Source organism: Cucurbita moschata, unplaced genomic scaffold (assembly GCF_002738365.1).
Source record: "Cucurbita moschata cultivar Rifu unplaced genomic scaffold, Cmos_1.0 Cmo_Scf00016, whole genome shotgun sequence".
Classification (NCBI taxonomy): Eukaryota; Viridiplantae; Streptophyta; class Magnoliopsida; order Cucurbitales; family Cucurbitaceae; genus Cucurbita; species Cucurbita moschata.
This window is the reverse complement of record NW_019268532.1, coordinates 780382-794136: the sequence shown is the minus strand read 5'-3', so window position 1 is coordinate 794136 and position 13755 is coordinate 780382. Positions and strand designations below refer to the sequence as shown.

The window sequence follows — 13755 nt, the reverse complement described above, 5'->3', positions numbered from 1 at the left end:
CAGTCCAATTAGATTAGGCCCACTAATTAAAAAGGCTTTGGTAGATTGGGCTTTAATAGATTATTTGGGCTTTAGTGTGGACAGTCCAATTAGATTAGGCCCACTAATTAAAAAGGCTTTGGTAGATTGGGCTTTAATAGATTATTTGGGCTTTAGTGTGGACAGTCCAATTAGATTAGGCCCAATAATTGAAAAGGCTCTGGTAGATTGGGCTTTAATAGATTAATTGGGCTTAGTGTGGGCGGCCCAATTAGATTAGGCCCACTATGTTTGATCCAATATTAAAACGTTACAGCACATATATAAATCCCCTTGTGCGCCAAGGTTAAACCCTAAAGAAGGCGTAGCTCCCTCGCTCCATTGTTCATATCTTCTCTGCGGCCGCCTGCCTTCACGACTATCTCAACAAGATGAAGGTTCGACCTTCGATTCCTCTTCTTCCTGATTGTTCTCTCTAATTTGATTCAACTCTAACTTTGAGCTCTTTTGTTTTCAGTTTAATATCGCGAATCCGACCACTGGATGCCAGAAGAAACTCGAAATCGACGATGACCAGAAACTGTTAGCTTTCAAATCCCTATGTTCTTCAGTTTGTTGTTTTAGTAACGAATGTGCATTCTATGTTTATGAATTGTTCTTTCCATCTTCAGTCGGATTTTTCTATTGTAAACTTTACATAAATACGTAGGTTGGTCTAGTAGAACCGTAATGTTCAGTTGCTTGAAACTTAGATTAGCTTGAAAAGTACATCTTCATGTCTTGAAGCTTATATTTGCTGTAGCATGGCTTCACATGCCTGGATCTTTGAATTTATTACTAAACCTTTATTGTTTGCATGGATGATATCATATTTAACCTGGGTTAAATTTCTTCATTGACTAAAATGAACCATTTTCTTTGTTTAGCCGTGCTTTTTTTGACAAGAGGATCTCTCAGGAAGTCAGTGGAGACTCACTCGGAGAGGTATGTGGGCTCTTCTGTGATCCATTATATTAAATCTCAGTTCCTCGTTGCTGTGGCTGAGTTTACTGATTGAGGTTTTTCCTCTTCTCAGGAATTCAAGGGCTATGTTTTCAAAATCATGGGAGGTTGCGACAAGCAGGGATTCCCAATGAAACAGGGAGTGTTGACCCCTGGCCGTGTCCGTCTCCTTCTACACAGAGGTCTGTGGCACCGTTTAATCTAATTTGTGGTGTATATTCTTTGTTTCCAATAATTTATAGTACTATCCCAAGTATCCAAGCCTGTATTTATTTGTTTTTGTTTGGCCAGGTACCCCTTGTTTCCGTGGATATGGAAGGCGCAATGGAGAACGCAGGAGGAAGTCTGTGCGTGGTTGCATTGTCAGCCAAGACCTTTCTGTTCTGAATTTGGTGATTGTGAAGAAGGGAGACAATGATCTTCCTGGCTTGACAGACACTGAGAAACCAAGAATGAGGGGTCCCAAGAGGGCATCCAAGATTCGCAAGCTTTTCAATCTGTCAAAGGAAGACGATGTTCGAAAGTATGTCAACACATACCGTAGAACATTCACCACCAAATCTGGTATGGTTTACATTGCCTTTTGTGAGTTTTAAACCTAGCTTAACAAACTAAGATTGTTTTGGATTTCTTTTGGTCGTGGATGGGGAGGATTAGAGGAGTTTAATTTTCCAACAATGCTAGATAAGATGGCCCAAGTATAGGTCAAGGTCTAATACAGTTGTTTTGATAAAATTGGATGAATGTTTTCCTTTAATAAACTATGCTATGTTTTGTCACAAGCTTTCTAAGGTGGGATTGTGAGATCCCACATCGGTGAAAGAGGGGAATGAAGCATTCCTTTGAAGGGTGTGGAAAATTTTCCCGGGTAGATGCGTCTTAAAACTACGAGGATGAATGCAGTCCATAATGGTCCAAAACGGACAATATCTGCTAGTGGGGGACTTGGGCTGTTACAGGAATACTCTGAGATTATCTAGATTAGTCCAATTTGGTACAAATTGTACATTCAGTTCCCTTTCTTCTTGAATTAAGTTCTCATGGGGTTTTTTCTTTGTTGATTGGCAGGCAAAAAAGTTAGCAAGGCCCCCAAGATTCAGAGGTTGGTTACCCCACTGACCTTGCAGAGGAAGCGAGGAAGAATTGCAGAGAAGAAGAAGAGAATTGCGAAGGCTAAGTCTGAGGCTGCTGAGTATCAGAAGCTCCTTGCGTCCAGGCTGAAGGAGCAAAGAGAACGCCGCAGCGAGAGTTTGGCAAAGAAGAGGTCGAGGCTCTCTACTGCTTCAAAGCCGTCCATTGCTGCTTAGTTAATTCGTATTATTTATGTCTCAGCGTTCTGTTGTCTTAAATTTTGCCATCCTGTTTTGCTTTTTAAAAGAATCTTCTTTTAGCTTTCTTGATATCTAGAATGGATTGGATTTTTGGTTCCTAATTTGGATAGCCATTTCTTGATATACTTCAAATTTCATGATTAAGCCTAGAGGAATTTTGAAATCCAACTTTAGTAATTTGACGAATTCTCGCAGTTTTTCAATTTTAGTGGAAGTTCCATTGTTTATCTCAAAAGACTTCTTTATATTTAATGATATAGATTTGTTTTTTAGGTTACATTTATGTTTTAATTAAATGAACATACAAACTTGAATTTCAAGGATCTTGTGTGTTAGAGAGTCATTTATGTGAGTTTTAAGGTTTATCCGTGACTTATTATGGTAATTAACATAAAATCAATGAACAATATGAACTCTGGCGTGTTGGGGTGTACATTCAACACTCTCTAGCTAATTGGAATTATAAAGGTTGGGTGCGGTTCACTTTATGGAATTTAACTTGGTTCAGGTTCGAATTTCTAATTATTGGATCAATTCGACTTCTCAATTTTCGTCTTGTCTCTGTGTATTGTTAGATGTCAACGTGTCTCTGTGTTTCTCTTAAGACATCGCTGTCTCTCTGCTTGGTGCTTCGTTCCACTCTCATTGGACTTCTCCGCTCTGTATTTGTTGTTGAACTTCTCTACCCTATATTTCTCATCAGACTTCTCCGCTCAGAATTTCATTGTTTCACAACCCGAAACCAACTCGAAAATAGAAGGTTAGGAAGGGTTGTTTCTGGATTGGATTAGGCTACCAATCCAACCAAACCAAACTTTTGAGTTGTCCAAAAAAATTCTTCAACCCAATTCAATTCGGACCATGAATACCAAAGTGATCTCTTTCCTCGGCATAAACATACTTTCAAGAAACTAAAACCTTCTTCTGTAGTCATCCAATGAACACTTGACGGAGAGGAATTCTAGTCTTACCATATATTAACATTTCGAGTTCAAACCTTCCATCTTTTGATCGAAACATACATATCTTAACAAATTGGAATGCAAAGTGCTAAAAGGTAAGGACCGAGTGAAAAAGTTCATTTAGTTTTTATCTTAATACCACTCCGAAGAAAATGAACAATCATCAAAACGAGGAACATATATTATAAAGAGATGGAGAATGGGATAAACTGGCACTCATTTCCCATTTCTTCACCTCATTCACTTCTGTTCTTATGAGGGTGTCCCGAATCCAAACCAACAGTTTTCTTGGCAATACAACCAAATATAGCTAGAGAGTGGGGCAGCGGAAGAGTGGAAAAGACTAGGAAAACGTTACAAGGACGAACTCGAACTCTACTAACTAGAGCATTTTACAGGCCTGAAGAGGGAAGAGAACTCTGCAACTTGATCCTCTTCTTTCTGAACCGCTCTGCGATGATGAACGCGAGTTCGAGAGATTGGGAAGCATTGAGCCTAGGATCACAGTGGGTGTGGTAGCGTGAGCTCAGATCGTCGAATGTTACGGTTCTTGATCCACCAATGCATTCTGTCACATTCTGCCCAGTCATCTCCAAATGAACTCCCCCTGCGTAGCTGCCCTCTTGCTCGTGCACATCGAAGAATGCTCTAACCTCGGCCTGCCAACACAATCTCCACATTACTTGCTTTCTTCAAACAAACACATATTTGCAAATTCCAGTCAAAACTTGTTAGTTAGATTCAGAGTTCTTTGGTGGGAGATCTCACGTCGGTTGGAGAGAGGAACGAAACACTCTTAATAAGGGTGTGGAAACCTCTCCCTAATAGACGCGTTTTAAAACCGAGAGGCTAACGGAGATACGCAACAGGCTAAAGTGGACAATATCTACTAGCAGTGAGCTTGAGTTGTTACAAAGGGTATCAAAGCCAGATACTGAGCGGTGTGCCAGCGAGGATGTTGAGCTCCCAAAGAGGGTGGATTGTGAGATCCCACATCAGTTGGAGAGGAGAACGAAATATTCCTTGTAAGGGTGTGGAAACCTTTTTTAAAACTGGGAGGCTAACAGCAGCGATACATAAAAGGCTAAAGTGGGCAATATCTACTAGTGGTGAGCTTGGGCCGTTACATTTGGCCAACTAGGATGACCCACAATGACATGTAAAACAAGCAAATTGAGAGGTGGAAAAAATGTCATGATCCAAAAGGTTGTTCAAAAGGTGCAGTCAACTTGGTGATAGGGAAACATACCTACCCCGCTTACCTACCTACCACAATTCTTTAAGAAGAATTTAGACCATGAATCTTATTTTGACTTGCTCCACAAAAATCTTTCATAAACTATCATTTCCTACCAAATGATCATTCATCTCCACGTGGACAACTTTATCTTGTCGACAATACCTTCTTACTCTTATTTTTGCCATTACTTTCCGAGAGAGGAACGAAACATTCTTTACGAGAGTGTGGAAACCTCCCCCTAGCAGACACATTTTAAAACCTTAAGAGGAAGTTCGAAAAGGATATGTAATGGGTCAAAACGGACAATATCTATTAGGAGTGGGCTTGAACGATTATAGATGGTATCAGAGCCAGACACCAAACGGTGTGCCAGCAAGGAAACTAAGTCTCCAAGTGGGTGGATTTAGCAACATACGTGTTTTAAAACCGTGAGGCTAATAGCGATACATAATAGGTCAAAGCAGACAATATCTGCTAGTGGTGGGTTTAGGTTATTACAATTGCGGTTCCATCCCGCACTAATTCTAAGCACTTCAAAGGGTAGACCAAAAGATTTGGATACAATTGTCTGAACAAATTCCCAATTAGAATTCAAATTTTCTTTCAGTCTCAAAGTTATTTTCCCTCAATATACTCTAAATTTATGAATATCATGTAACTACGCAGTGGCTCTAAGTTCAACAAATCATGCCTTCCTGATGTAGTCTATAAGTAGAATGATAAAGGATGAATTTCATACCCTGATAGAGTCGAAGGGGCGGGTCTTGAGACCACAGGGGGCTTTGATAGTGTTCCCGTGCATAGGATCGGAAACCCAGGTGACAACTTGACCAGACCTGCGAACAGCTCGGATCAGATGGGGAAGCTTCACTCTCATATTCTCAGCTCCCATTCTAGTGATCACTGTAATCCTCCCTGGCTTGTTTTGAGGATTCAAAATTTCAATGAGCCTAACTAGCTCGCTTGGATCCATCTTATCACTTACCTACACCACAAGATTCAACTTATTCAGTCAAGACCGTCTCAGGAATATGATCCAAAAGTGTATAAAAGGAGCATTTTCAGGACATGATCAATTGAATAACACGGAATAGCATCGTTTTCCAACATGAGTATCGAGTAAATGAAAAACTGGTAGCTTAATCTGACGCACTTACTTTAATTCCTAGAGGATTGGCAACCCCTCTTAAGAATTCAACATGAGCACCATCCAACTGCCTGGTTCGTTCACCCACCCAAAGCATATGAGCAGAACAATCATAGTAAAGACCAGAAGTCGAATCCAACCGAGTAAGCGACTGCTCATATGGCAAGAGTAAGCATTCATGAGATGTCCAGAAATCAGTTGCAGTCATGATAGGATGATCAATAGTGAGTCCAGCAGCAGCCATGAATCCAAGGGCCTCATCAACTCGGTGGGCGAGTTCCTGGTATCTGAAACACAGTAATAAATGATTTACAACCTAATTATATCAGCAAAAGGAAATTCAATTATCCAAGAAAGTAAGAATTCATGCCAATCATATCTCTAATCTTGCTTGTGATGAACAATATGCATAATTAGAAACAGGGCGCATTCAAAATATGTATCCTATGGAAGAACAGATGATCCAAGCGTGCAGGAAATGGCACAGAAACAAAAGAATCATCAAAAGCCAGACGATTCTCATCAAAAGAACAATGAAAATCAGAAACCAGACGAATGTCAAAGATTCATTAAGCTACTTTAAACGATCTCAATTTGACCAGAATGAATTTAAGAAGAGAAAGAATCTGAATAAAGCAATACCTATCTCCTTGCTCGCTGTGCTCTGCAAAATCCAAGTTCCACTGTGTGACCCTCTGCATGGCTGCATAACCACCGGTGGCGAAAGCCCTTAAAAGATTCAGAGTCGCCGCCGATTGACAGTAGGCTCGGATTAACCTTTGAGGATCTGGAATCCTCGACTTCTCATCAAAAGCATCCCCGTTGATATTATCTCCCCTGTAACTCGGCAGCTTTACACCGTCTTTCTCTTCGAACGGGTCTGACCTAGGCTTCGCAAACTGGCCGGCCATTCTTCCAACCTAAACAACCAATTTCCAGATTCACGGATCAATTTTACCGAAATCGTCGAGGAAAACGAAATAGATTGAAAAATTAAACACAGAAGCAAACGAAATGAGACCTTAATGACTGGCATTTGACCTCCAAACATCAGAACAGCGCCCATTTGAAGAATAATCCGAAAGGTATCACGAATGTTATTACCATTAAATTCCTTAAAGCTCTCAGCACAATCCCCACCCTGTAGAAGGAAAGCATTCCCCATCGCCGCCTCCGCCAGACGCTCCTCCAGACTCCTCGCCTCTCCGGCGAAGACGAGTGGGGGAAACGCTTCCAACGTATGAAGCACCGATTGAAGCTCCTCCTGATTCGGATACTCAGGAAGCTGTTGAGCTTTCTTCGACTTCCAACTGTCGGGAGTCCATTTCTCAGAGCCCAACTTCTGAGCCGGCTTCACCGTCGAGTTCGTAGCAGCCGATACAGACGGCGGAACCGATTTCTTCTCCACCGGTGGATCGGAAACCGCCGGATTCTTGGCAGACTCAGAAGCCTGGGCGATGATCCGCAGAGACTTTCGATCATCGAAGTTGAGAGAACAATGGCGAGGCTTAGAGGAAGGGAAAGGGCTCCGATTCCTTACAGAAGAATTGATCGGAACAAGAGAACTGCTAGAGAGAGCCATTGATTCCGTTGGCTTCTTCGATTTCCGCGGCAGTTCTCAGCTGCTAAATAAACTGCGCAGACAATGGATCTTAAATAGACCGGGAGAGAAGCCACGTTGTAATTTAATTTCTTTTTCTTTTATTTTTTGAATAAAATATTCGACGCCGTGAAGACGGGACGGAAAATAAACGGAGTTTAGTAGCGCTGTTATGACTAACGGTGCAATTTAAATATAAATATGTAAATTTAAAATAATTTTATTTTTGTGATAAAGCCAATAAAATAAATTAAAATTTGGAGGAAAAATAAAAAAAGAAAAATAAATAATTAGGATGAGGGGCCACCTAACCAGTGGGTTAGAAAACGTCCCCTAACCATTTTGAAGCCACCTACCTACCAAGCTCACCAACCGGTCCACGTGGACACCATCTTTTTTCTTTATTTAAATAATTAAATTAATACAGGTAGTTTGTTATGCTTGTTCAAGGCGTTTGTCTGTATCCCTATGTTGGATGTCCTAGTTATGTTTGTCCAGGACGTGTTGTTCGTGGTTCGCATATCCATTTCAAAATTTATTGTTGTGACCGGTCACAAAAAACATACCTACACCCAACACAGCTAAAGTGTCTCAAAATATACTATAATAGATATGACTAGTTGTCAATTCTTCCTATCGGATTGTATGCTATCAAACCCATAGTTGTCGCTTATTCTTTTCTAGCCTGTAACACGTATTTTCTCGCTCATGCTTTCTAAGACATTTCTCTCAAACGTGACTTAAGACTCAAGTATACGCCAGTATTATCGCTAAGTTTGAATTTCACACGGTTGACTTGTTCGTTAAGTTAGAATAAATGTCGCACAATCGTTGTCCTGTTGTCGCAAATGTACAATTATGACACATAGCACAACAACAGTGAATGAAATGTTCTAATGTGATTACCAAACTCGAGTAGAAGACCAATCACTGCACCTTTGACACTAAATTAGGCAACTTGTTCTAACTCTTTCACGAGAATGACTTATCTTGTTACGAGAACACGCAAATTGATAATAGATGAGATTTTGGTAGCTACTTTATAAGTTGACTTGGAACGTATGAATGTTATCTTCTTTCATATTCTAGCATCTGATGTGAAAAATACAGTCATTCGTTCGTCGGCTCTGATCAAACAGTGTCTAGGCACTTCAACCCGGTACGAATAATTATGATGACGAGAAGTCCCTAAAAAACAAAATTAAAAAATTAAAAAATTTAATTTTTTTGCAAAATGTTTTAGAATATGCTTGGAATAAACTTGGAAGTAATAAATGCTCTTAATTAATTAAATACTTTAAAATTGTTATAATATTTAATGGTTTGAAATAAAAAACCTCGCTCACATTATTATTTAAAATAAATATTTCAGTACACAAATAATTAACAAAAGAAAGAAGAAAAAGAAAAAATAATTGAAATAAAGTTCTAATAAATTAGCGACATATCTCTAAAATACTTACCAATTATTCCTTTAACACGAAATAAAAGAAGGGTACCCCGTGAAAATTCCAACATAGTTGTCCTAGCCACTCACAAATGTCGGACCGTCGTACATTTCCACATGCCTATTTAATTATTAAAATCCCATAATAAATAAATAAACACGTGCTTAAATTAAAATAAAATAATTATTTTTCCATTAATTTTTTTATTTTAAAAAAATTAAATTCGATAATGAAATTTTACGATTTTATTCGGTCTTTACAAGTTTTTACTTTTTATATTATTCAAAGATTTTATTCTTTTACTTTTATATTATTCTAATATTTTTGTTCATTATTTTTATTTTATTTTATTTTATTTCCATTTATACCTTTCTTCAATGGTCTATTATTATATGGTATTAAAATTAATGGAATTCATAACTAATTTCCAAATATATAAAAATAATAATAATAAAATCAAAAAACAAAAAACGACAACCAAACCAACATTAAACCGAGTCTTACATAAATTTATTAATGATTTCTTCGTCCACCTCGAAACAATTCTTATTTTGTCCCATTTTTATAAATTTTATTTTAAAATTTAAAATTTTTAAAATTACATCAAATCTCATATTATATTTTTTTCTCAATATTATTGAATTTATGCGAATGTTTTAATTTTTTAATATAATTTATATTAAAAGAATAAATTATTTATTAAATCATATATATAGACTTAGTAGGTGGGCTTTCTATGAACGGCCCATGGGCCAATCAAAAAACCAACAAGCCCAATACAATTAATGATAATAAAAATTTTATAAATTGAAATTAATTTAAAATTTTAATTCATATAATTATTGTAATAATTGAAGGGTTTAAGCAAATAAAAGAGATTTGCTGTGATTAATTAATCAGATATGTAACAGAGCTACAACAAATGAAGAAATCAACGAATTAAATATTTAATGCGTCATTAAACTATGATCATCTCAAACCAATGTAGAACAAGCCGAAGTAGAAGGGTCCAGCAACGCCGGCAGCAAGTACTTCCTTCCGTTACCGCCGTTAGCATTATAGCTCCCGCCGGTGGTGGAATCCGTCAACAAATCGCCGGCGTAACCAGGATAAGCCCCTTTGGCATAGATGCCGGTGCAGGCCGAGGCAGCCTCCAATGGCATCGTCGCCGGACCTTGAAAGTATCCATTTCCAAATGGGTTCGTGACGGTTCCGGCCAAGAGACTGGCGAGGTTTATAATCATTCCGTCCATACCCACATCGCCGTTCGGCGCAATCAGAGGCGGCGATTGCGGGCCGTAAATCGGCTGATGGAATGGCCACGCGCACTGCCCGGGGCATTGGGTTTCGGAATTCCCAACCCAAATGTAAGCGAATTTGTAGTTTTTGCCTTTAACTCCGGCGGCGGCGGGGGCAGAGCCATGAGTGCCGCAGCGGCTCATACAGAATCCATCGACGGTGACATCCGGCGCCGTCAAAACGACATTAATCGCGTTTTTTTGGTCACCCTTTGAAGCTAATTGAACGATTTTTTTGTTGGTGAGCGCTTTCCCCAACGAGTAATTCTCATCGAGAACTTGCTTTCCGACCGACAAAAACAGAGGAGTTGATTTCTTGTCGGAAAGTTCATAGTACTTCGCCGTCATCTTCCACCACGAGGCGACCGACGGCGCGGCGGCTTTAATGGAAGAATCCGACAGGGAAGTAAGGAAATCATTAACGATTGCTTTCTGGGACGGCTTGAATTTACCATACCATATGAGATTGATACGGATCTTGCCGGAAAGAAGAGGGCCGTTGTGGTATTTCAGCGACTGGGTCTGGTCGGGAATGAACTCATTAAGCAACCTGGAAGCAATGGAGATTTGGAAGAAGGAAATAAAGACAAAGATTTGGAACATCGAGGCCGCCATTGTTATGAAGCAGAAGCAGAGGAGAAAGACGATGAATTGGTTTGTGAAGGAATAATAAGCCGACCGGGTTTATATATATAGGTGGAAGAACTGGAAGCTGCCAAGAATTGATGGATAAATAAATTATTATTATTATTTTTTAAAAATGGTAGATATGAAGATGAGGTGGAATTTGACTTACCATGTAGGCAATTCCGTTTAAGCATAGCGACCCGCGCGTAGTTACAACGCGCCGTTGTTTATCGTACGATTCGCGCGTGAGATACACGCTCGAGTTGTAGTGGAAACTGAAAATCTCTGGATTTTAAATGTAGACGTGTTTTTTACAGGTTAGATACAGTAAGATGACTTTTGGTGGAGGAAAAGTCAGATTTGTCCTGAGGGTGGTATAGGGAGGGTAGGGGTAAAATGGGGAAATTAGGAAAGGAAATAGACGTTGGGGGAGTGAGTGACAGGCTGGAGGCAGTGCATGAATGTCAATTCATCGGGACGCGTAAAGGAATGCTATTGGCAGTGGGTATCCAATGGGAAGAGCACGTGATGTGCACGTGATATTTGGCGCTTCCAGTTTTTGGTTATTTAATTTCTTTGTAATAATACCGCGTAGACCTCTATGGATTGGCTACCTTCGTAACCGGTAGCCAGTAGCTCCAGTGAAACATTCACTGGACCTCACAGCTGGCACAGCCCTCCAAAATTTCAAAAATATTAAATTATAATTTCTTAATTTTATTTTCAATAATTATGTAAAAAAATAACTTAACCAAGTCTAATATTTCTTAACAATAAAAAATTAATTAATTTATTAAAAATCTTAAGGTTTTAATTATTTATTTATTTTAAAAAATAAGATTAGTGGGAGTTTGGTGAGTTAATGCGCGCATTAAATAATTATAATTAATAAATTTATAAAAGTAAACCCAAAATCACGAGTCTACCTATGCAACAGGTGGCCGTCAGCATTATCCAAACAATAAAAGATAAAATTAAAAAAAATAATAATAAAAATAAATATATTTTGGAGTTCACGAGGCTTCCCCAGCAAACCCTACCCCATGCCCTAATTAATTAAAAATGTAAGGATAGGGATGGATGGCAGATATAATAAAAAATAATAATAATTATTATTATTATTAAATAAATCTCTTAAATCTCGGATAATGGATTTTATTTTATTAAATTACCAATTTTACTGTGTAATTAATTTGATTGATTTTTTTTTTTAATTTCAAAATTTGAATGGATTTCCAAAAATGAAATATTATACAGAATAAATTTTTTTTTTTTTTAATTTAGTATATAACAGATAATTGATTTATTACCATTTTTTAAAATATTGAACGGATTAAATATAAAATTAAAAGCGGAATTTTTATCCGTGGTGGCGAGTTGTCGGGAGGCTGCCAGCGGAGGAGGCATTTCCTTGGTCGGCGGCGGAGGAGAATTTATGGTCCGTGAGCGTGAAGAGTGGAGGCGATTTGTGGAGCTGTCGCATGGGGCGCCTCGTCTGAAGTCAATGCCACCGCTGTTGGCTCACGCTTAGCCTACCGCAGCTTCCAGGAAATGGCCAATTTCCCTAAGTCAATTCGCCTTGTTAGGGTCCCTTACGTTGACTTTTGCAAAAATAAAATTAGTAACGTCTATCGTTTAGGTATGGTGGTTTTATCAAATATTCTCATGGTATTCGAGCTTCTTTGGGTTAGTATTCTCCATGGCTTTTGAATCCTCTTCTCATATTCTTCCTTTCAACACTCTAATCCATATAATCACCGTTAAACTTTCTTTCCCCCGTTGTCTTAGTTGAAAAAGTCAAAGACATGTTGGGCTATGTTGATGGTACCCTGGAATCACCACCACACCTTTAGCCAGACCCACCAATTTTGGCAATATATGGATTAAAGTGTTGAAAGAAATAAGATGAGAATAGAGAGTCGTAGTTGCTAAAATTAAATGGGTGAAAGTTTTCTATTTATAATCAAATAAATGGAAATAGTAATAAATGGATACAGATATTTGTCTATAATAAAGAACAAATATGATACGTATGATAAACCACATGATATTTGCCTATAATAAATAGTCAAATACGGTATTAAATATCATAAATTATACAAGATATTTGCTTATAATAAATAGTAAAATATGATATATATATATATATATGGTAAACTATAATTCAAGGTTAAATATCTAGTATGAGTTATTCTACAAATTCAGCTCATAAACTTTGACGTTTGTGTCTGATTAGTTAATGAACGTTGAAAAACGTCTAATAAATTTCAAAATTTTTAATGTTTCGTCTGATTATTTCTTACCTCGGTTATTATGTTTGCAACCACAATTCTCAGCTACGTTACCACTTATCTAATTTGAATGAATGCTCGAGATTCTCCCAATCTCATAACTCCATTATTGCTCTCCCTCAACTCCTTTCATTAATGCCAAATATACATATAACTATAGACTCAACATGCCTACGTTCATAATTTTATCGCCAAGGTCAAGAGAACGAGCAACGACATGTCGGCATGGGCAAACATAAAAAAAACAAGCAAGTGGAGTTGGATAAAGCAAATGCGTCGTTTCATTGGAGCGTACAGATTCGTCTGCGCCAATGCCTGTGTTTTCTGATGCCTTTTCCATTAAAATTTCAATTATTATTTATTATTTATTTTCTTATACAAATTTAAACATTTATTTATTTATTTATTTGAATAAAGAGTTTAATAAATATTTTAAAATTTTAAAATTCATTTATTCTTTTTCATACCCCAATTATAAAAATTTTAAAATTAAATATAAAATACCCATGTTGGTTCGTAAGGATAATCTTCACTATCAACATAATTTTTATTATTAATTGTCTACAAAATTACGAGTAATATTAAAGTTTAGAATTTAAGATGGTTTATTAATTAATTAAATATTCTCGGTGCCCGGAGCCTCCTTTGAGTAATTGCCAAAGCATCGTCCATTGATCCAATAACAACACACGAGGTTTTTTATTTTTATTATTTTTTTTATTTTTTTAAACGTGTTTCTTCGACCAAAAGATTAGATAATTTAATCAATGAAAGGGTTAATTTCGATATTAATTTTTTGAAAAATTGATGCATGCATGCATGTAACTTTA

At 37.6% G+C, this 13755-nt stretch overlaps 3 protein-coding genes across 3 annotated transcripts; 1 reads left to right on the top strand and 2 right to left on the bottom strand.

The window, feature by feature from the left end:
* The first annotated feature begins 324 nt into the window (after positions 1 to 324).
* LOC111454373 (40S ribosomal protein S6-like) lies at positions 325 to 2498 on the top strand. Its single transcript, XM_023095843.1, has 6 exons — positions 325 to 416; positions 497 to 561; positions 906 to 963; positions 1055 to 1163; positions 1273 to 1545; positions 2050 to 2498. Exons 1-6 carry the CDS (start codon positions 411 to 413, stop codon positions 2286 to 2288), a joined length of 750 nt encoding a protein of 249 aa, XP_022951611.1. The 5' UTR covers positions 325 to 410; the 3' UTR covers positions 2289 to 2498.
* Positions 2499 to 3427: 929 nt separating this feature from the next.
* LOC111454370 (phospho-2-dehydro-3-deoxyheptonate aldolase 1, chloroplastic-like) lies at positions 3428 to 7293 on the bottom strand. The gene is made up of 5 exons (XM_023095840.1): positions 6683 to 7293; positions 6304 to 6581; positions 5672 to 5948; positions 5254 to 5499; positions 3428 to 3933 (listed from the first exon to the last, which is right to left on the bottom strand). Exons 1-5 carry the CDS (start codon positions 7241 to 7243, stop codon positions 3667 to 3669), a joined length of 1629 nt encoding a protein of 542 aa, XP_022951608.1. The 5' UTR covers positions 7244 to 7293; the 3' UTR covers positions 3428 to 3666.
* A 2264-nt stretch (positions 7294 to 9557) lies between these two features.
* LOC111454756 (protein EXORDIUM-like) lies at positions 9558 to 10682 on the bottom strand. The gene has a single exon (XM_023096283.1). It carries the CDS (start codon positions 10620 to 10622, stop codon positions 9684 to 9686), a length of 939 nt encoding a protein of 312 aa, XP_022952051.1. The 5' UTR covers positions 10623 to 10682; the 3' UTR covers positions 9558 to 9683.
* Positions 10683 to 13755: the final 3073 nt, after the last annotated feature.

Bases quoted from the DNA above. Each gene is read 5' to 3' on its own strand.
- LOC111454373 (XM_023095843.1), top strand. The intron at 964-1,054 runs GTATGTGGGCTC...TCCTCTTCTCAG, and splicing joins GTGGAGACTCACTCGGAGAG to GAATTCAAGGGCTATGTTTT. The intron at 1,546-2,049 runs GTATGGTTTACA...GTTGATTGGCAG, and splicing joins AACATTCACCACCAAATCTG to GCAAAAAAGTTAGCAAGGCC.
- LOC111454370 (XM_023095840.1), bottom strand. From the start codon at position 7,243: ATGGCTCTCTCTAGCAGTTCTCTTGTTCCGATCAATTCTTCTGTAAGG. The intron at 5,949-6,303 runs GTATTGCTTTAT...ACTGTGTTTCAG, and splicing joins CACAGCGAGCAAGGAGATAG to ATACCAGGAACTCGCCCACC. The intron at 3,934-5,253 runs GTATGAAATTCA...TTGTGTTGGCAG, and splicing joins GCCCCTTCGACTCTATCAGG to GCCGAGGTTAGAGCATTCTT.
- LOC111454756 (XM_023096283.1), bottom strand. From the start codon at position 10,622: ATGGCGGCCTCGATGTTCCAAATCTTTGTCTTTATTTCCTTCTTCCAA.